The following is a 23,213-nucleotide window of genomic DNA, read 5'->3' as shown; positions in this document are numbered from 1 at the left end:
GAGTGAAGCTGTGTCCTTCGGTAGACCAGCAGAAGGTGACAGGGGAATGATCACTGCAAACTTCACTCTGACTGTTGTCCATTCTCCTATTCATGCCTCCCATCTTTTGAAGCAGAGGTGAGGAACTCCTTCATCAACCAGACTCTGTGAGCCCACAGCAGGGTAGAGCAGGTGGAGAGTGAATCTGGAGGGGTCTGGAAAGACAACCAGCACACCCTGTAGACAGAACTGCACATCCTGTGCTTTTGTATCCTAGGGATTAATGCCACAGATAACAAGGGGAGGAAGAAGTTTCTTCATGTCTACACTGGCACATTTTAGCTTTTTATGCTCTCCAAAGTAATTACACTTTTAAGAGAAATCATATAAGTGACATTTAATTTAGGATTGCACTTAGTGGAAATAATAGGGTTAGCTCTATTACACCATCTATGTCTATGGTTACCCTGGTTAAAAATTTGTAAGCACAAAAACTACATAAAAATACACTGCTAGTCTCTCCTTTTAAGTACCAGTTGTAGGATCAAATGATCTTTCCTGCCTACTACTGGAGCCCTAGTGGCGCAGTGGTTAAGAGCTATGGTTGTTAACCAAAAGTCTGCAGTTTGAATGCACCAGCTGCTCCTTGGAAACCCAGTGGGGCAGTTCTACTCTGTCTTACGCGGTTGCTATGAGTTCAACTTGACTTGACACCAATGGGTTTTTTTTTTCTGAGTACAAATTTTGGTTTACAGTGTGCAAAAATGGATGTTATAAGCAATGATTGCAACACTTACAAGGATGAAGACTTCATATAAACTGTCAATTTATTCATCAAGCAGGAAAGAAAATTTTATCTCTTTCATGGTCAATGAGGACTGTCCAGACAGAGAAGGGACACAAAGATAATACATTGAGCAAAACACTGGACCTCAAAAGACCTCCTTCCCCCATTGTCTGTCATTTGTACATTTATTCATTTGTTTAATAAACAATGTTACATTCCAACTAAATGCCTGGCACAGTACCAGTCCCTGGGAATCCATTGTGAATTCAGGTTCAATCTATGCCCTCAAGGAGCTTACGCTCCTGTGAGGGAAATGAAACATTTAATGATATTGATCTAATCATAAAAATATTTATGACAATCCACGGTTTTCCAAAGCGTTTTTTACAGATGTTATCTTATTTAATCCTCGCTGCAATCTTGGGGAGTAATTTTTATTACTGTCTTGATTTTACAGATAAGGAAACTGAGCCTCAGAAAAGTTAAGTGCTGACTAATGATGGTGATGGACATACACCTCTATGCTAAAAAAAAAAAAAATTTTTTTTTTTTTTATGCTAGGCATTGCTTTATAACTGTTGTCTTTGTTTAAAACCCAAATACTCCTGGAAAGGTAAAATATCAAGCCATTAGCTCTAGAACAGAAATCAGCTTTAACTATGACAGGAATAGAACATCTTCAGAAAACACAGGAAAGAAGGGGGGTACGTAACGAAAGTTGGCTTGGAAAGGAGGGAAGTAGTATAAAAATAGGAGATGAAGGTAGCCAAGAGGCAATGTTCACCTGCTTCACAGCTTCACTTAGGTCTGGCCCTGTTGCCTCACAGGTTCCGTGACTGCTATCCCCAAGATTCACTTCCAGGGTTGAGTCCACAGCCAGGTCAATTATAATCAAACCTGAGTGATTTGTCCCAGCTTTGCCCAGAGTGGGTGGGAGACCAGGATGATGTAGTAAATGATGTTCTGTCTTCCCTCATGGTCAGCATTGTTCTTTTATGTTTCATTGGGGCCATAATGAATTTGTGCCCCAAACAGCACATGAAGTTCTATGTAGTCAAATCAAAATGCCCTCTAAGTAGTTCCAACACCATGTTTTTTTCAGCCTCCAAATTGGCATGACCTAGTAGAGAAAGTAGTAGAGAAAGAGTGCTGTAAACAAGAGGGAATACTTTGTTGTCCATCAGTGAAGAGATGTGCCCTATTTCCTCGCTGGTTCCACTTGCCACGTCTGGTCCACCAGAGACCAGGGAAGATCAAGCTGTCTCAAAATCAAAGTGCCTAACAGAGGAATATGGAGCATGCGATTAATAATAATAATATTAATAACACCACTTGTTGGTAGAATTTTGAAGATTTTATTTGAAGTTGTAGATACACATCAGTGATTTTAAAAGAACCCTGAACATACCTTAAAAATATACTCTGACTCATACTATTTTCTATGTTTCCTATGTAAGAAGTGTTAAATAATTATTCTTTGGAACAATGCTAAATAAACCCTGAGGGAAACACTAACAGTAATAAACACGATGTATTGAATGTTTATGTTTTCCTAACAATCTGCAATATTTTGTGCTTTGTGGATGAGGAAATCGAGAGGCGAATGAACTTATCCAAGATCACATAGCAAGAACGTGGCTCGGATGGGATTTGAACCCAGATTGATTTAATTCCAAAATTCATGTTCTTTTATCACACCTGTCTACCCCAAAGGAAGTGAGTTTTCTCCAGCTTCAACATCTGCTTTGATTGTCTGGGGCAGTGGAGAGATCATGTTAAAACAAGTCTTCTCATCAAATAGTCTGAAATTAAAAACAAAACAAAAACGTTGCCCTCTTATCAATCCCAACTCAGTCCTATCTAGCCCATTCCCAAGTCTACACCCTACTATTCATAACACTCTGGAAGTAACATTGTGGAAATTCCCTCTAGGTTTCCTTGTCAGCATAATTCACCCTCACTTCCCCTTGGTTTTATAATTACTTTTAGGAAGTAAGAAGGGGTTTACCATCCAAAAAACTTTGAGGCTTTCAAACTTTTTTTTATAATTAAAAATGTTTAAATACGAAATTTATTTTTTAAAAGCACAGGTTCTGTTGCTCAAAAATATGAATTTATTTTGCATACTCAGTTCAAGATTACTTAATAGATAAAACAAAACGTACTGCCTAAACTACTTCAAAATATATGTATCAAACCATATGAAACTTGTAGGCCAGAAAAGGGGAGTATTAAAGCAATCGAAATACATAATTCACCTAATTTCTACAACCACATTTTGCATTAGATATTATGATCAACTATGCCATACGTAAGAGGGTTTTTTCAACCAGCCTCCTCACTTGTATTGAGGAGTCTATGAAACAAAATGGCTGAATATGACTGTTGCTCTGGGCAGGAGCAGCCTGATACACCCAGGGAAGGGTTAGCTGTGTATCTGCCACTGTTGGATCCCAGCCTCCCTCACTGATCTGTTTGGCATTCAGGGAATTCTCTATGAATGGCCTGTCTCTATGGCCTGTATGAGTTAATGTGCCCACAAAAGAGAGACGATTTATTTCCAGTATATTAATGAGACCAGACCCAAGGACAACTGAGCAAGAATTCTATTTTTAAAAACCTCAAAAAATGTTCATGAATGAAACGTAAGCAAAATAGGCAAGTCACTTCCTACATTCAAACATTTGGGCAAAGAGAGGTATATCTGCCTATATGACTTATGTCTTCCCCAAGCTTGTTTCATAAATATTTATTAAAAATGTGTACCTATTTGCCTACTTCAAGTAAAATGAAATCCTTGACAACTTCAATCTTTTCTCTGTTTATCATGATGTTGCTCATTGGTCCAGTTGTGAGGATTTTTGTTTTCTTTATGTTGAGGTGTAATCCATACTGAAGGCTGTGGTCTTTGATCTTCAGTAGTAAGTGCTTCAAGTCCTCTTCACTTTCAGCAGGCAAGGTTGTATCATCTGCATAACGCAGGTTGTTAATGAGTCTTCCTCCAATCCTGATGCCCCATTCTTCTTCATATAGCCCAGCAGTCAAGAAATCAAAAGACACATTGCATTGGGCAAATCTGCTGGAAAGGACCTCTTCAAAGTGTTGAAGAGCAAAGATGTCACCTTGAAGACTAAGGTGCGCCTGACCCAAGCCATGGTATTTTCAATCACATCATATGCATGTGAAAGCTGGACAATGAATAAGGAAGACCGAAGAGGAGTTGACACCTTTGAATTGTGATGTTGGCGAAGAATATTGAATATACCATGGACTGCCAAAAGAACAAACAAATCTGTCTTGGAAGAAGTGTGGCCAGAATGCTCCTTAGAGGCAAGGATGGCGAGACTGCGTCTTATATACTTTGGACATGTTGTCAGGAGGGATGAGTCCCTGGAGAGGGACATCATGCTTGGCAGAGTATAGGGTCAGCGGAAAAGAGGAAGACCCTCAATGAGGTGGATTGACACAGCGGCTGCAACAATGAGCTCAAGCATAACAACGATTGTAAGGATGGCGCAGGACTGGGCAGTGTTCTGTTGTGCATAGGGTCGCTATGAGTCGGAGCCAACTCGACAGCACCTAACAACAACAACATTTGCCTACTACATTATGAACTCATTCATCCAATGATATTCATTAAGGATGTCCCATTTTTAACGCACTTTTCTTGGTAGAAGAAGCCCTGTTGGTACAGTAGTTAAGCGCTCGGCTGCTAACCAAAAGGTCAGGGGTTAGAACCAACTAGCCGTTCAGCAGGAGAAAAATGTGGCAGTCTGCTTCTGTAAAGATTATTGCCTTGGAAACCCTATGGGGCAGTTCTACTCTGGCCCATAGGGTCCCTATGTGTCTGAATTGACTCAAGAGCAACAGGTTTGGCTTTTTTGGTTTCATGCCGGGCAGTTAAGAGATTTTAAGAAAAATAATAATATAGGGAGAAAACAAATATCCAGATAACTGAAATGCAAAACAGAGCATTAAAAGTGCTGAGAAAAAGGAGAAACAAAGGCATAGTAGGAGGCAAAAAAAAAAAAAAAGGCTAAAATTAATCAGAGCACTGCATAGAGTAAATTAGGAAAAACTTCATGAAGGATAAAGAATGTGATTTTAGCTTTGAAGGATAATAGGCACACAGGCAAAAAATTTAAACGAACACAAGTGTGTAAGTGGGAAAACCCCCTGAATTGCATAGGTTGGCTGATGGGAAGAGCATAGGAGATTAGTGTTGTAGGCTGGATTCTCTAGAGAAGCAAAACCAGTGAAGCATATGTGTGTGTGTGTGTTGTTGTTGTTGTTAGGTGCCGTCGAGTCGGTTCCGACTCATAACGACCCTATGCACAACAGAACGAAACATTGCTCAGTCCTGCACCATCCTCACAATCGTTGTTATGCTTGAGCTCATTGTTACAGCCACTGTGTCAATCCACCTCGTTGAGGGTCTTCTTCTTTTCTGCTGACCCTGTACTTTGCCAAACATGATGTCCTTCTCCAGGGACTGATCCCTCCTGACAACATGTCCAAAGCATGTAAGATGCAGTCTTGCGATCCTTGCTTCCAAGAAGCATTCTGGTTGCACTTCCTCCAAGAGACATTTGTTCATTCTTTTGGCAGTCCATGGTATATTCAATATTCTTCACCAACACCACAATTCAAAGGCGTCAATTCTTCCATCTTCCTTATTCATTGTCCAGCTTTCACATGCATATGATGTATGCTCTTAATTCCTGGACCCGTGAATTCTGACTATGGGAGAAACAGCACCATTTATTGAATGATGGTTTAGAGCATATACAGCCTTCTGGAGAACATTGTCCCAAACCTGCAAAGTGTTGCCACCTAGCTGGCACTGTAATTGTGTCTTTAGAAGGCGATTCCATCATTCTATCAAGCCAGTTACTTCAGGATGATAGGGAACATGGTAAGACCGGTGAATTCCATGAGCATAGTCCCATTGCAACACTTCATTTGCTGTGAAGTGAGTTCCTTGATCTGAGGCAATGCTGTGTGGGATACCATGAAGGTGGATAAGGCATCCTATAAGTCCACGGATGGTAATTTTAGCAGAAGCGTTGAGTGCAGAGAAGGCAAATTCATATTCAGAGTAAGTATCTATTCCAGTAAGAATAAAATGCTGCCCTTTCCATGATGAAAGTAGTCCAGCGTAACTAACCTGCCATCAGGTTGTTGGCTGATCACCTCGAGGAATGGTGTCATGTCAAGGACTCGGTGTTGGTATCTGCTGCTGATAGATTGGACATTCAGCAGTGCCTGTGGTCAAGGCAGCCTTGGGGAGTGGAAGTCCATCCTTGCTACCATGGCCACTTTGTTCATGAGTCCATTGGACAATGACAGGAGTGGCTGGGGAAAGAGGATGACTGATTTCCACAGAATGCCTCATCATATCCACTTGACTGATAAAATCCTCCCCTGCCAAGGTCACCTGTTGGTGAACATTCACATAAGACACAAATATCTTCATTTCTTTGGCCCATTCAGAGAAGTCTGTCCACACATTTCTTCCCCATACTTCCTTATCACCAATTTTCCAAACATGTTCCTTCCAAGTCCCTGATCATTCAGCCAAACCATTGGCCACAGCCCATGAATCAGTATACAAACACACATCTAGCCATTTCTCCTTTCAAGCAAAGTGAACAACCAGGTGCACTGCTCAGAGTTATGCCCATCTGGAGGATTTCCGTTCACCACTGTCCTTCAGGGAGGTCCCAGAAAGGGACTGTAGTGCTGCCGCTCTCCAATTTTGAGTGGTGCCTACCTATCGCTCAAAACCATCTGTAAACCAGGCATGAGTTTTCCCCTTCCTCAGTCAACTGATCATAAGGAACTCCCCATGGGGCCATACGTAGTCTGGGAGAGGACAGACAATGTGACAAGAGTGGAGGCCATGGGCATTTGGGCCACTTGCTCACACGACATACTGGTGCCTTCAGGTGCTGCTCGAGCTTGATCTTATATATACAACTTCCATTTTATGATGGAGTACTGCTGTGCACGTATGACTTTATGACTGTGTGGGTCAGAAAACACCGAGTTCATAATGGGCAGCTCAGGCCCCATGGTGACTTGGTGGTGCATGGTTAAGCTTTCAGTCTCTACTAGGGCCCATTAATAAGCCAAAAACTGTTTCTCAAAAGTAGTGTAGCTATCTGCAGAGGATGGCAAGGCTTTGCTTCAAAATCCTAAGGGTCCGTGCTGTGATTCACCAATAGGGGCCTGCCAAAGACTCCAAACAGCATCTCTATCTGCCACCGACATTTCAAGGACCATTGGATCAGCCAGATCAAATGGCCCAAGTGGCAGAGAGGCTTGCTCAAACCTGTTGCAAAGCCCTCTCTTGGTCTGGGCCCCACTCAAAACTAGCAGCTTTTCAAGTCACTTGATAAATACGCTGGAATAGCACTCCCAAATGAGGGATATGTTGCTTCCAAAATCTAAAGAGGCCCACTAGGTGTTGTGCTTCCTTTTTAGTTATGAGAGGGGCCAGATGCAATAACTTATCCTTCACTTTAGACGGAATGTCTCAACATCCCCCACACAACTGGACCCCTAGAATTTTCACTGAGATGGAAGGTGCCTGAATTTTTTTCAGATTAATTTCCCCTCCTTTTTTAACACACAAATATTTTACCAATAAGTCCATCATCATTGACACGTCTTCCTTACTAGGTTCAATCAGTGTAATGTCATAAATGTGATGGAATTTTTTTCAGATTAATTTCCCCTCCTTTTTTAACACACAAATATTTTACCAATAAGTCCATCATCATTGACACGTCTTCCTTACTAGGTTCAATCAGTGTAATGTCATAAATGTGATGGACCGGTGTGACATATTGTGGAAGGTTGAGGCAATCAAGGTACCTGTGGACAAAATTAGGGCTAGAGAGTTGGTATACCCTTGAGGTAGGACAGTAAAAGTATATTGTTGGTCTTGCCAGCTGAAGGCAAACTGCTTCTGGTGGTCGTTTGAAACAGGTATGGAGAAAAAGGAATTAGGCAGATAAATAGCTGCATACCAGATACAAGAAAATGTACTAATTTCCTCAAGCAATGAAACCACATCTGGAACAGCAGCTGCAGTTGGAGTCATCACCTGGTTAAGTTTTCAGTAATCCACTATCATTCTCCAAGATCCATGTGTTCTTTGCATAGGCCAAATAAGTGAGTTGAATGGGGGATGTGGCGGGAATCACCATCCTTGCATCCTTCAAGTCCTTGATGGTGGCAATAATTTCTGCAATCCCTCCAGGAATGCGATATTTCTTTTGGTTTACTATTTTCCTAGGTAGGGGCAGTTCTAATGGCTTCCATTTGGCTTTTCTTACAATATTTAGCTCTTAGTCCACTTGTTAAGAATTCAGTTACACATTCTGGAACTGGGGAAACTACTACAGGATGAGTTTGGGGACCCATTGGACCCACTGTGAGACTCACATGAGCTAAGACTCCATTAATAACCTGACCTCCGTATGACCCCACTCTGGCTGGTGGGCCACAGTGACTTTTTGGGTCTACTGGAATTAATGTCAGTTCAGAGCTAGTATCCAGTAATCCCCAAAGTCTGATTATTTTCTTTTCCCCAATGAACAGTCATTTCGTAAAAGGCAATAGATCCCTTTGGAGAAGGCTGGGAAGAAGACTAATAGTATAACTTTTTGGCAGTGTAATGGAGTCCTTCCTCAAGGGGACTCAGCTTTCCTTTCATTCAAAGTGTTGTGGGTGTGTAAACCTGCTCAAGTCTGGGAAATGATTGAGGGGCTGTGACTCTGAATTCTGGCAATTCAAGTTAGATTGCCGTTCACGTGACCTAGAATTCTGCTGCTTGTACAGATCAAGTAAATACTTAGTAGATTTCTGATCTATTTCAATCCTAGGGACACCATGACTAAGTAGCCAACGCCATAAGTCCACATGAATCAGACTGTCCTGATTACTGCTTTGACTCCACCATCCATTACAGTAACTATACTCACCTTTTCTTTGTTGATTGAGTGCTACCACTTGGCCCTTACCACCAGGGCCCAATCAGCCCCATAGTAGTTAGATGTCTTAATTCAGTTAGGCCAGTTCCCACTCTCAAATTTAATTTACATAAAAGAGCAATCACAGCAGTCTTCAAGGATGCTCCCTTCACAAATTTGTTCCTTACCACTGTTGCAAAAGGTACGTTCTCTGGGTACTCCATGTGTGGGTCTGTGAGTCTAACCTGATAATTCCACTCTAACATGTTAATTTCCTAAGCTTTTAGAGTCCTTCTACAGGATACCAAGGCAGGGCTGGCACTTCAACCTGATTTAGTGTGGGCCACTGCATGTGTCAGCAAACCAACCAAATAAACTGCTAGATCCTTTCCTAACCTCTCAAGCTGAAACACTGAATGAAGGATCTGTGCATAGTAGGCCTATATCAATAAACGCAGACTGATTCGACTTTATTTTCCTTGAACCATTATCCCACACCTTTAATAGTCATTTCTACACATATACCCCAGGTTTCTATTTGTACATATTAGAGACCTCAAGTACCTTTTGGAGTGTAGTGTGCTTCCTCCTGAGTCACATTTTGTACTTTATCTTTTGGGGCTTGCTGGATTTAGGTCTAGTTATAGGTGTAGAAGCAAAAATGGGTGGTGGGAACGTCTTCTGAGAACATTCAGCAATGTCTTCTAAGGCATCTGCCTCAGGCAATGCCCCAGGCAATGTCTCAGACACTTCCCCAGAGGATCACTCAAAGGCTCTTCAGACACAGCTGGGTTAATCTCATCAGATGGGTGGAGGGGCTAATGGTTTTACTTGGGAAGGTGGCTTAGCAGACATACACAGAGTAATCTTTTCAGATGGGAGTGAGAAGGTTGGTTCTGTTGGCAGGAGTGATTCAACATAATTTAGAAGCTCAGTGTCTCCAGCTTCCTGATTATCTGCCCATATGTCCCCTTCCCAAGTTTCAGGATTCCTTTTCTTCCCAATCAATGCCCTCACTTTAACTTCAGACACCACTTAGTCTGGGAATTCAGTTGGCATTATAATACAACCAGTCTTACAATAAGACTGTGAGTTTGATTTTCAGCAATATCAGCTCTGTTGCTACAAGAAATAAGCCTTTCTTTCAGGCACAAGTGGAAACTCTGAGGTCGTTTGTCCAGTGCTTGATCTGTGACTCTGAAGCCCTGAGCTCATCTCTTTCTTTCACCACTTTGGCCAGCAAAAGTGGGACCAACCAACCAGGTTTCTTATACTTCTCATTCTGACAAAATTGTAGAAACGTATCAAACTTGTGATCACCCAGAATATTTTACATATTGGTATTGCCACCCCACACCATGGATTATCAGTGCTGCCTTTACTACTGGAAGCAGAGTCATCAACATCTTTAAGGCTAACCAGACTTGAAAACCAATTTAGAAAATTTATCCTTACAGTTTTGTTTCTCTAGAACCACCCTTCGTACCAAATGTCTTAGGCTGGGTTCTCTACAGAAGCAAAACCAGTGAAGTGTATAGAGATTGAGAGAGAGAGAGAGGGGGGTTTATGTTAAGGAAATGGCTCACTCGGTTGTAGAGGCTGGAAAGTCCCAAGTCTTTGGGTCAGGCTGGAGGCTTCTCCTGACTCATGTAGCTTTAGGGGCTGATGAACCCAAGGTCAGCAGGTAAGCTGGCAGGCTGCTGACTCATAGGCTGTGGAGGCTGACGAATCGTAAGATTGGCTGGTAAGCTTCTAGCTGAAGTCCCAAGGAGGTCAGGTGAACAGGAGTTAAATGCAGGATCCAGAGTGAGCAAAAGCCCATGAGCTTTGCCAGGAAGTTCATGTATATTGGATACAGGCCACAGCCCCAAGGAAACTTCTTCTTAACTGATTAGCTGCTCATAGCAATCTCATCATGGCGGTGATTACATTATATCAAAATTCGTTATGAAGGCTGTTATATCACTGCATAGCCGCCAAACTACATCATAACTGTCAAACCAATGAGAGTCACGGCTCAGCCAAGTTGACACACAACCTTAACCATCACAAGCAGGATGGTGGGGTCAGCTCCAATCAAAAAGGATACCAGAGAGGTCATATAGGAGTGAAAGATTAAATTCAGCCAGAAAGAAATTGCTGTGTGCATGCTGTGGTCAGTGTGAGGTGGTGGAATAGGCACTGAAGTTGGAAGACCTCTGCTGTACTCTGAACCCCTCCATGTCTTCTGGAAGCTCATTTCATGGGAGTACTACTCTGCCTACTTCACAGAGTGGTTATAAGGACAACATAAATTATATGTTATACCAATACAGATTGGTAGATCAGTTGATTAGAGCTATGCTACTAATGAGGAGCACTGGTAGCACAATGGTTAAGCCCTTGGCTGCTAACGAAAAGATTGGCTGTTGGAATCCACCGGCTGCTCCTTAGGAGAAAGATGTGGCAGTCTGCTTCCATAAAGATTTATAGCCTTGGAAACCCAATGGAGAAGTTCTGCTCTGTCCTATAAGGTTGCTATGAGTCAGAATTGACTTGATAGCAATGGGTTTTTTTTTTTTTTTTTTGGTATCCTGCTAAACTTTTTGAGAACTCAGAATGCCAAATAATTTTTAATGTGAGATAGCCTTTAAAATTATTTCAAACAATGTTGCTAGACCCATAGAGACATACAGCAAAAACAAGTTCATCAGTTATCATAGAAATGATAGTAATAAAAATTGCTTTTATCTTTTATGACCTTTTTGAGATATATTTGATTATCATTCCTAATAAAAAAAAAATTTTTTTTTTTTTAAGAGATTAAGTCAGTTGCCTATAGTCAGGCACTGGAAGATGGCAGAGCTGAGCCTATGAACTCAAGCAGTCAGGCTTGACCCCACACACTTGACAAACTGGCTACACTGCTTCCAAGTAAAACAAGGATGGCTATACACAGTTTTAATAAAAACAAAAACCACATACCTTAGTGTCTTTATCCACAATAGTGTTAGCCCAAAAAACAATAGTATTAGCCCAAGAGACATAATTTGCAATTCTCTCTTCTATTATCAAAAACTACACAAAAACAGATAACTACTTAATATTAATATAAATCAATGAATTCAAGTTAAAATGGGATACCATTTTTAGTTAACATTTTAGTAGATACTTTAAAAACAGTTTGCATTTTTGTATTATAAATTAAGACAGGCTTATTATAAAAAATTGAAAAATAGTGAAAAGTATAAAGACAACAAAAACTACCCACAATCCCATTATTAACAATTTATTAAATGTCTCTCCAGTATTTTTTTAATTAAAGGATAATAGTTTTAGGTTTTCTGTGCCTTATGAAATATGCTACATTGTTGTCACTGTTGTTAGGTGCTATCAAGTTAGTTCTTACTCAAAGCGATCCCATGTATAACAGAAGGAAATGTTGCTTGGCTCTTTGCCATCCTCACAATAGTAGGTATGTTTGAGCCCATTGTTGTAGTCCCTGTGTCAATCCATCTCTTGAAGGGTCATTCTCTTTTTCACTGACCCTCTACTTTCCAACCATGATGTCCTTCTTCAGGGATTGGTCCCACCTGATAACATGTCCAAAGTAAGTGAGACAAAGTTCCGCCATCCTCGGTTCTACATTTGAAGGTATAGCATCCTCAGCAATAGAATTTTTACTCACTGGTAGCCTTTTCCTCATTATTATTGAGAACTAATTTGCAACAAAATGTTCAAATCTTAAGAGTACAGCTCAATTAATTTTTTTTTCACAAATAAGATCTTTTATTTGTTACCATTAAAAATCTGAATTTTAAACAGATTCTTGAACAGGTGGCTCATAGCCATCAGCTCGTTCAACTTTAGCACCTGTCTCATCTCCAGTAGCTTTTCCAGAGCTACTACCTTCACCATGAAGCTCCATGAGTTTTCCCAACCCAAACTTGGGCTTCTTCAGCATTTTTACTTTTCTAACAAACACATCATGGAGAGGATAAATAGATTGGCAAGCCTTTTCTATGTCTTTCCCAATGCTGTCTGGAATCAATTTATTGACCGCTTCTTTCAAGTCATTTGTCTGCACCTCTCGGGTCATGATCGCCATCATTTTCTTCCGGATCTGGCGGACTTGTTGATGCTGAGCATAAGATGTTTTCCGAATCTGATTGTTGCATTTTTTAGTAAAACCAGCACAGAACAGACGAAGCAAATAGCCATCAGTAGTCCTGACATCAACATGTGCTTCAATCATGGTCTGCCATTTTTTCACCAAGGAGCACATTTTGTCACGGGTAAGGTCCATGCCATAGAAGTTGGTCAAGCAGTTTTTGCCCTGAACATCCTCAGTAATTAGCTTGAATTTTCTAAATACAACTTCATCATTCTGCAGGTCAGCAAGGCTCACTTCAAAAACACGACCCTTGAGGCCATCAGATGCAATTTTTGTTCCTTGAGTTCTTGTGATTAGTGTTTTCCCAATATTTCTTATATTGAACATAGCCGATGCTTTCACATCATACCAATCTTTCTTAGAAAATGGATCAACCACTTTCTTCTTGGCTCCTTTTTTGCCACCTTTTGTAAGGTGCTTGTTCTTGCCAACTGCCACGGTGCTGCTCAGAGAGCCAAAAGGGCACAGCTCAATTAATTTTTACATAACCCATGTAACCACTGGAGCCCTGGTGGCACAGTAGTTATGAGCTCAGCTGTTGTTCAAAAGTTCAGCAGGTGAAATCCACCAGGCACTCATTGGAGAACCTATGGGGCAATTCTACTCTGTCCTGTAGGTTCCCTATGAGTTGGAATCGCCTCAATGGCAATTTTTTTTTTTTTAATGTAACCACTACCCAGATCAAGATTTAAAATATTTCCAACAACCCACTTGTGTCACCTCCTAGTCAATACCTTCTCAATTCAGGATAACTAGTGTTCTCATCTCTATTGCCATTAAATTAGTTTTGTTTGTTTGTTTTTAAACCTTATATAATCATACATTATATATTCATTGTGTCTGATTCTTTACCACACTGCTACATATATCAGTAGTTTGTTCCTTTCATTTCTAGGTAGTATTCCTGCTTTTTGGGTGAACATAAGCATTTATTTATGTTGGGTATTGTCATGGATTGAATTGTGTCTCCCCAAAATATCTGTCAACTTGGCTAGGCCATGATTCCCAGTATTGTATGATTGTCTACTTTTTATCATCTGATGTGACTTCCCTATGTGTTGTAAATCCTATTACTATGATGTAATGAGACGGATTAGTGGCAGTTATATTGATGAGATCTACAAGATTAGATAATGTCTTAAGCCAACCTCTCTTGAGATATAAAAGAAAGAAGTGAGCAGAGAGACATGGGGGTCCTCATACCACCAAGAAAACAGCACTGGGAGCAGAGTGCGTCCTTTGCACATGATGTTCCTGTGCTGAGATGCTCCCAGACCAGGAGAAGATTGATGACAGACCTTCCTCCAGGGTCCACAGTGAGAGAAAGTCTCCCTCTGGAGCTGATGCCCTGAATTCGGACTTGTAGCCTATTAGACTCTGAGAGAATAAATTTCTCTTTGTTAAAACCATCCACTTGTGGTATTTTTGTTACAGCAGCACTAGATGACCAATACAGGTATGTACTCAAAAGTAGAACTGGTGGGCTATAGGCTATACATAGGCTTTAGTAGATTTTGTCAAGCAGTATTCCAAAGTAGCCGTACAATTTATACTTGTACAATTTATGAGCATTCCAGTTGCTCCACATCTTCATCAACACACATATTGTTTGTCCTTTAAATTTCAGCCATTCTGATACAAGTGTGTCAAAATCTCACTGAGGTTTTAATGTGTGTTTTTTTTGATGACTAGTGATGATAAGCATGTTTGGTGCAAGCATTTAACACACTCGGCTGCTAACTGAAAGGTTGGTCGTTTGAGTCCACCCAGACGCTCCTTTGAAGAAAGACTTGGTGATCTACTTCTGAAAATCTGTCCTTGAAAACCCTATGTAACACAGTTCAGCTCTGACACACGTATGGTCACCATGAGTCAGAACCAACTTGTTAGCAACTGGTTGGTTTTTATTGATCATTAGGATATTCTATTTGGTAAAGTGCCTATTCACCACAGTCTTACCAATTTTGTAAAATTAGGTTGAAGTCTGGATACTAGTCCTTTGTTGGATATATATATTGCAAGGAAATCCTGGTATTGCAAAAATCTTCTCCCAGTCTTTCACTCTCTTAGTGATGGTTTTTCGTTAAAGTACTGGCTTTTTACATGACAAAATATAAACTATTCTCTTTACTAGAAGAAACAAAAAATTCAATGAATTGCTTTTCAGTTTTGTTTGACATCAACTATTGGTGGCTTTTAATAGGATATAAAATTATTTTTCCATGTATTTGCAGCATACTTATAAGGAGAACAACACAAAATGAAGGTTAAGAGACATTGGTTTGGATCACCAAGTTAATGAAACGAATCTGATTAGGCGAGTAAATCCATTGCCGTCGAGTTGATTCCAACTCATAGTGACCCTATAGGACAGTGTAGAACTGCCCTATAGGATTTCCAAGGGGCGGCTGGTGGATTTGAACCTTTTGGTTAGCAGCCGAACGCTTAACCACTGCACCTTAGGCAAATTAGCATCCCTAAACTAAGGCTGGGAACTGACAAGCAAATGTTAGTCCTTTATTCGAGAGTGAATATGGTTCAGCTTAAACCTCTTACGACTGAACCAACAAGCACAGAAAGGAATTCTTGGCTGGACAAAGAAATATTATCAGGAACTCTTTCTTATCTGAGTTTTCATTATCCAAATTCCTGTAGGGCATGGTCATTTAGGAAAAGTTTATCATTATTTGAAAACACTCATTGATGAATTAAATATTTATAAAATAGCTTCTCTCTTGAACAACCTTCCCTGCTTAGCTAGAGTAACTATCCCTGATTGACCAGTCAAAATCTTCTCCAGTCTGTCTCTTACTGATTGTTGGATATTGTAAACACTGGACAATACAAAGCAACTAGATGACAAAGTGAAGTTGCAATGCTTGCAAAAAATGAAAAATTTCATGAAAATGATGTTGGAGAACTGTTCCAATCTTATGTATATTCATGTGTGAAGGCACTCGGTAAAAACTGAAGAAAACAGACAAGGAGTCAGATAAATTAACATCAAAAAAGGGAAAATAGGTAAGGATAATGACAATAAATGCTCACATCAGGTACCAGCTTAAATACCAAAGTGGGAGGGGGGGAGGAACTCCTCTGAAAAGTGATAAAATCCCTTTTTAAAAAAATTTTTGTAAAAATAGCCCTCTTTCAATGGTGTTGCGCGAGGGTAACATGAACTAAGGAGTATTGAATTGTTCCTTCCTACAACTCTGTCCTCGTCATGATAAAGCCACTCCCCAACATTATTTGGACTAAGAATTAGGCACAGTTGCAATTAATCACATAGGTTTTGTTAATTTTAAGATAATTATGTTCATTATACCTTAAAATTTGATTCCTGTTGTAAGAAGATTAATTCACCTTGGCCTTTTGATGATACCAAAAAAAAAAAAAAAAAAAAAATTGATGCATCTTGTAATTCCATTTTCTGTGAAGAACTTTAAAGACGGAATTTATTTATTGCATGCACACTCTGTATCAGGCATTTTGCAAAAAGGTCCTCACTTTGCAGATAGTGTAATAGAAGCATAGAGCATATAAGTGATCTGCAAAGATCACAGAGATAGTGTTTGAATGACTCCATGGTCTATTTTCTCTATGCCAGAAAGCCTGCCAATCCCAGGGCCTCAAAATTGAAGGCAATCAGAGACCTAGGGTGATTTCTTTTACCCTCTAATCCTCAGTCCCTGGAATGAGAAAATAATGACTGTATTTTTACTCTTATTAGGCAGGTAGCAATATAATGCTTCATCTCTGCATAGGGCATAGGTGGCAAAGTCCCTCCACATACATCTCATTTGGTCCTGGAACCCCTAGTGGTGCAAACAGTTAACATGCTCAGCTGCTACCCTAAAGATTGGAGACTCAAATCCACCCAGACGTGCCTGGAAGAAAGGTTTGGAGATTTACTTCTGAAAAGCCAGCCACTGAAAGCTGTATTAAGCACAGTTCTTCTCTGACACACATGGGGTTGCCATGAGTCAGAGTCAGCTTGCTGGCAACTGGTTAACCACTCTATGAGGTGGCAGAGAAGCAGGCAAGCAGGAATCGGAGACTCAGAAAGCCTAAATGACTCATCTAATGACCCACAGCTCAAAAGCAGCAGCACTGAGACTGGAAACAACTCCCTTGGACTCCGGTGTAGTGCTGTTGTCTCTATACTGATCTGTCTCTTGGCATGGAAGTAGAACAAGGGAGATTAGGAGTGAAATTCATTACAGGGTTAACACCTAAATGAACATCTCCACCAAATACATTGATTTCATATTGTGACTTTTTCTGGGTGACTGACTTCTGTGTGGCTCCCTCCTGAGAGTAGAGAAAAGCATTGAGGTCACAAATCTCCTCACCTTGCAGACTCAAGAAGGTCTTGGTTTATGAAGCAAGGGCAGATTACCCAATAAGCAAGGTAAGCATGGGCTTACTTGCTAATCTGTAGTGCACAATTTTAATCTTTTTCATCATGTCAAAGATTCTGCTTCTAGGTATGGCTGGCATCTGTCTCTCTCCCAACCTCACATCACCTCCCTACAGAATCAAATCTTCTCAAATTTACAGTCCTTGACAGGAACCGATTACCCAGTAAGCAAGGTAAGCACAGGTTTACTTGTGCTTACTTACTAAACTGTAGTGAACAATTTCACATGATTTTCCGATTTGCCTGTGTTTACCTTACTTACTGGGTAATCTGCCCCTGATGATATGTTATAAAGAAAACCAGCAAAAAGACCCCTCAGGCTTCTCCGTCCCATCTAGTGTACTATTCAGGACAGCCGATAGAGGGCGGTTGCCAAACACAGATTCCGTGAAAATTTAACAGTCCCTGACTTGTTTTCTTTCAATTCGGTCCTCAGTTTTACTATTTCATTACCTGCCTGTGCCAGAGCGCGGCTGAGTCCACAGCTGCAACACAGCCAGGATTTATAAACTCTGTTTAGCCCTTCTGTCTCATAAAACTCTCTTCATCCAAATCTGTAAGATTTATTCGAAGAAGTCCTAAAATTGATTAGATTTACCTCATACCCCCTCCCTTCCCTCCTCTTGATATAATTGGTAATAATACAAAAAAAACAACAGGGTCAAAATATGGACCCAGCAATCACAGGATGGGTGGAAAAACACACAACCGTTTGTTCCTGCGTGATTGGTAAGGGGAAGCAGCCACTGGAAGCAGAAACAAATTGAAATCACTAATATTCTGAACTCTGCTACATCTAAAGCTAGTTGTTTTAATTCCTTCTCACTGTCATGTTTAACATGTTAAGCAATTAGGATTTTCTTTTCTTGCAGGTAAAGCTTTTTTTTTTTTTTCTTTTTTCAATCAGTAAAGCTTTTGCTCAGTTTCTTAGGCCAAAATGAGTGTGCGCTATCATACAATCTTGTATTCAATTCCACCCTTCCTTAAAGCACTGTACTCAAGTCTTTAGAAAATTCCAGGTAACTTTCCTGCCACTTCTAGTTAATTAGTCACTCACTACTAATGTCTCAAAGCACAATTTCTAGATGACTTTAAGTTTGGCGGTTTACCCACCAACAGCTCTCAGGGGGGTAAAGACCTGACAATCTGTCTCCCTGCAGCAGTTCTACTCTGTCCTGTAAGGATTGCTGTGAGTCATCATGGACTCAGTGGTGCACAATAACAGACCTACTCAGCTGAATTCAAATTCTTTCATCTCCTTCTAAACTGCACACTGAGTCTTTGTACCTAAGGAATAAAGAGTAAGGGGAAGGTACTGTGTTCACCTAAGAGAACATCAAGATAGAAAAAAACATTTCTACAGACTTCAGGACGCAGATATGTGAACTAGTATATATTCATTATATATATATTGATATATGAAATTCATACATATGTTATATACATATATATTATTTATCTTGGTAACTAGCTGTCAAAGTAATAATTCCTTTCCTCTAAAGAACTCAGAAGGAGCCCTGGTGGTGCAGCAGTTAAGTGCTTGGCTGCTAACAGAAAGGCCGGCAATTGGAACTTACCAGCTGCTCCATGGGAGAAAGATGTGGCAACCTGCTTCTGTAAAGATTACAGCCTTGGATACACCATAGGGCAGTTCTACTCTGTCTTCTAGGGTCACTGTGAGTCGGAATCTACTTGACAACAACAGGTATCAGGTATAGGCAGAGAACTCAAAGGGAAATAGCAGCTATTATTTTCCTTTCTGCATTGTCCTTGGGCGGGAGGGAGAGAGGGCGAGATAAAAACTGTGGTTCACTCAAGGTCACTTAGTCAATTTGGTCCAACAGGAATTCCTACCTCTTACAGGAAAACATGCAGAGTCCAACTACACACTGGCCTTGACTGCCTTAAATCACGGAGTGGATTTGTTGTTGTTGTTAGGTGCCGTTGTGTAGCTCCTGACTTACAGCAACCCTACAGGACAGAATAGAATTGCCCCATAAGGTTTCCAAGGAGAAGCTGGTGGATTTTGAACTGGCGAACTTTGGGTTAGCCGTTGAGATATTAACCACTATGCAACCACCTAGGCTGAATTCTGGAGCCTCCTGAATTTTGAGGAGAAATAATAAATTCTTCCTTGGTCTTTGAGGTGCTTCGAACAGATCCAGTCTGATAATCATATGTGCAGGGAATTCTATGGAGAAAGCCTCTCAGAGGTCCAAAATACTCCACTTATCACAACACATGGCTCAGAGCCATGTCCCCATGAGGGCAAACGTTGCTGAGCAGGACAGGGAGCAGGCAAACTATCTCTGGCTTCTGGACCTCTGCCAAACTAGGAAAGGCAAAGACCATATGGCAAGTTTGCTAGTTAAGGCCCGCATGTATAAGGAACTCCACTGGGATATTTAGCAGACAGTACTAAGCATTCTCTTTCCTTCTAATATTTCAGTCTTAGACCCTCAGAACTTTTGTTTAGGGGAGAATCCCAGGTAGCTGATGCTGCTCAACTGAAGACTAACCCGACCTTCTGCCCATGGGTGCCCATGAGGCACAGAGAGCCTTGCCCCCACGAGGTGTGTGACTAAGGGAGTGGGAGCTAGATCCAGGAAAAGGAGCAAGTGTTGGCTAACTTTTCTCTCATATCACACTGGCAACTGGGAAAAAGATCTTATCTTTTAATTTAGTGCTTTGTCTGGCATGTCAAGGATTTATCTCATCATGCTTTGTGAGAAAAACATAAGAAGGATTTTGTTTGCCTCTGCACAAAGTCTGGCCTTCTTAACCCCCAAAGGCCTCTCTGAGGGATCATTGTTGTTTTAAAGAAGAAAAAGTGCATTGGGGAGAATAAATATGTATATATTTTAATTTGTTAAAAACTACAATTATTTTTTGTGTTTTTTTTTTTAGAAAATCATTACCTTCTTAACAATGGTATTACTCTTATGCTCAGATCTAAATCTTTTTTCTGTTTCTGTTCCTTCTTGTTCCTTTCCTCCCCTTGTCTTTCCTTCCTTTAATTTTCTTCTGTTTCTGAAGGTAAAACCAGGAAGAGAAAAAAGCTAGATGTATACTGGCAACACTTGTAAGAACTCAGGTATTAACCCAGGAGTAAACAAATATGCCTGGGTATGCCTGGATTAGCTACAAAATCTACCTAAAATATTCTTAGTTTATTCAGAGAAGGATCAATTCCAGCTCCCAGGAGGAAAACAAATGTCAATAACAGAACATGCTGGAATTTCCTAAATGTATTTTTCCCGGGCTCTTTCACTTTTGTTTCACCTTAGGCCAAACAAGGTCATAGGAATTTGGATTTGGAAGGGGGCTACTCAAAACCCATTACCATCAAGTCAATTCCGACTCATAGCCACCCTAGAGGTCAGAGTGGAACTACTCCATAGGGTTTCCAAGGCTGTGATCTTTACGGAAGCAGACAGCCACACCTTTCTCCTGAGGAGCGGCTGGTGGGTTCAGACCACAGACCTTTTGGTTAGCAGCCGAGCACTTAACCACTGCACCACCAGGTCTCCTTAGGAAGTAGTCAGCACATCCTAATATCCTGACATTTTCCCACCAACTCCCCCAAACCACGCCTTGCTACAAGGATGTAGTTTGAATTTATTAAAGAACAGGTAGCAGTTTAGCCGGCTGCTTTACAGCCACTTACCAGAATCTTCCCTTTTCCGATAGGATAAGGGAGTTTTTATTACCGCACAATACGTCTTAATGTCTGTTGTATGTAAAACCTCATTTCCACTGACTAACTCCTAGCTTAGTTCAGACCTCTGAGTCATCCATAAACCCATCTGTCTTAGTCATCTACTGCAGCAATAACAGAAACACCACAAGTGGCTGGCTTTAACAAAGAGAAATTTATTCTCTCACCGTCCCATAGGCTAGAAGTCCGAATTCAGGGCACCGGCTCCAGGGGAAGCCTTTCTCGCTCTGTTGGCTTGGGAGGAAGGTCCTTGTCAGCGGTCTTCCCTTGGTCTGGGAGCATCTCATTGTAGGAACCTGAAGTCCAAAGGGCGCTCTCTGCTCCTGGCGCTGCTTTCTTGGTGGTACGAGGTTCCCATGTCTCTGTACTCGCTTCTCTCTTTTTATATTCCAAAAGAGATTGGCTTAAGACACTATCTAATCTTGTAGACCTCATCAATATAAGCTGCTAATCCATCTTATCACATCATAATGATGGAATTTACTACACATGGGGAAATTACATCAGATGATAAAATAGTAGACAATCATACACTCATACAAGGGAATCACGACCTAGCCAAACTGACAGACATTTTGGGGAACACAATTCAATCCATGACACCATCCCAAATTGACTTAATCAAAGAAAAGAATGTATCAGTTTCTGTAGCTGAAAAGTGTAGAGTTGAAGTTGGTTTCAGGCAATCCAGATCAAATGCCATCTCCCTTTCTTCCTATCTTTCCCCCTCTCTCAGCTTGACCTAATTCTCACAAAGGTAGACTCCCCCATGTGGCGGTCATATGGACACCAGCAGATTTAGACTCATTCCACAAGTTAAGGCATACTGAGGAGCATGCTTCTTTCTCAACAAAGTTCCAGCAACTATCTCATTGGATGGACTTTAGCCACTCGCTCATGGCTGAAACAACTTTACTCCATTGTTTCCAAAAGTTGATATGCATGTGGTAAGCAAATATTTACTTTAATTTTAATAATTCTGTGTTTATTTTCTTGTATATTTAAAAAATAACTAGCACATAAAACCTATGTTTTCCTTTTTGCTTGGAATGAGGCTGAATTAGGAAGAAAGGGAATAATCCACCTCAAAAAGATAGGATGAATGTCAGGTATGATGTTCAGGCATGTTGGTAAACATTTCAAACCGTTAGTAATCAAAATTGTCCACCAAGACTTGACCTGTTTGTTTTGGCAAAGCGTTGCACAGCCAGAAAGATCTAGTCACTGTTGTATACTGAGGAAAACGTTTGGGGTAATTTAAGTCCCTCCAGGATTTGGGAAAAATCCATTTCATTATACTTATACGGTAGCTTTTGAAATAAAGTCAATATGCCACAAATGGTGTTTGATGGTTTCACATTCCACAGGAGTTAATCTTTAATTTATCAACCAATCTGGTAACACCTGGGGGAGTTTGAATTAATGCATTAATTAAGCCCTTGAGTGTAACTTTGAAAATCTTTACCCCACTTGAGAAGAAAATGTGTTGTTTCAGTATAAACTAGTTAGACAATTGGGCCTCTTCCTCACAGTTAAATTCCTTGTCAACCAAAATTATGTAACTAACTTTTTTTTGATTTGTTGCTAAGCTTTTGATTTCCAAGAGGAAGTAAGCTTGCTTAGTTTAATTCACATGGTATTACAGGAAAAACAGAAGCTAAGTTTCTTTTTCAATTTCTTTAAAAGTGTTACTTTTGTTTTTCTGTAAGAAGTAACCCCAGGTGAAAGAAGGCTACCACAACACATTTCTATTTCTAAACTTGAAAACTTGAGGGAATTATTAGTGTTCTTCAGATAAGTAGTGTATGTGGTTATAACATAGTTATCACCTGTGTGTAAAACCAAAACCAAAACCAAAAATGTGTGAGAATTCATTCACCATAAAAGTACAAAATAAGCTTTCCCTGCTCTATGTAAAAGATTATCCTACATGGTGTTGGTCCATGTACTCAATACAAAGATCTATTTCCTTCTTATGGTCATTGTTTCTTCATATTCATTTTGTCACAAATTTATGTTCATTGTTGAGAAGTAAGAAAAACCTCATTATTTCTGTGCCCCTAATCAAGGCAAAGCAAAACTGAGGTACACCTAAACAATGAACAAAACAGAAAAGGAAAAGATGTGAAAAGAACAAATGCATACACATAAACTAAGAAAAAAAAAAGATATTTACT

The 23,213-nt window shown here is 40.4% G+C and overlaps 1 protein-coding gene and 1 long non-coding RNA gene across 2 annotated transcripts in view; one reads left to right on the top strand and one right to left on the bottom strand.

Annotated features, from left to right (window-relative positions):
* Positions 1-12,478: 12,478 nt before the first annotated feature.
* LOC100668371 (small ribosomal subunit protein eS1-like) lies at positions 12,479-13,375 on the bottom strand (the record flags this gene model as incomplete). Its single annotated transcript, XM_064275380.1, has 1 exon — positions 12,479-13,375. A coding segment is annotated over one exon (834 nt), but the record flags the coding sequence as incomplete, so codon positions are not given.
* Positions 13,376-16,524: 3,149 nt separating this feature from the next.
* The window catches only part of LOC135228571 (uncharacterized), a 41,452-nt gene continuing 34,763 nt past the window's right edge, over positions 16,525-23,213 (top strand). Inside the window, exon 1 of the long non-coding RNA XR_010319133.1 lies at positions 16,525-21,983. This is a non-coding gene — a long non-coding RNA (uncharacterized LOC135228571). The remainder of the gene's footprint in view (positions 21,984-23,213) is intronic.

The sequence above is a fragment of the Loxodonta africana genome, chromosome 23, assembly GCF_030014295.1.
Source record: "Loxodonta africana isolate mLoxAfr1 chromosome 23, mLoxAfr1.hap2, whole genome shotgun sequence".
NCBI lineage: Eukaryota > Metazoa > Chordata > Mammalia > Proboscidea > Elephantidae > Loxodonta > Loxodonta africana.
This window is presented reverse-complemented; position numbering and strand designations above follow the sequence as displayed.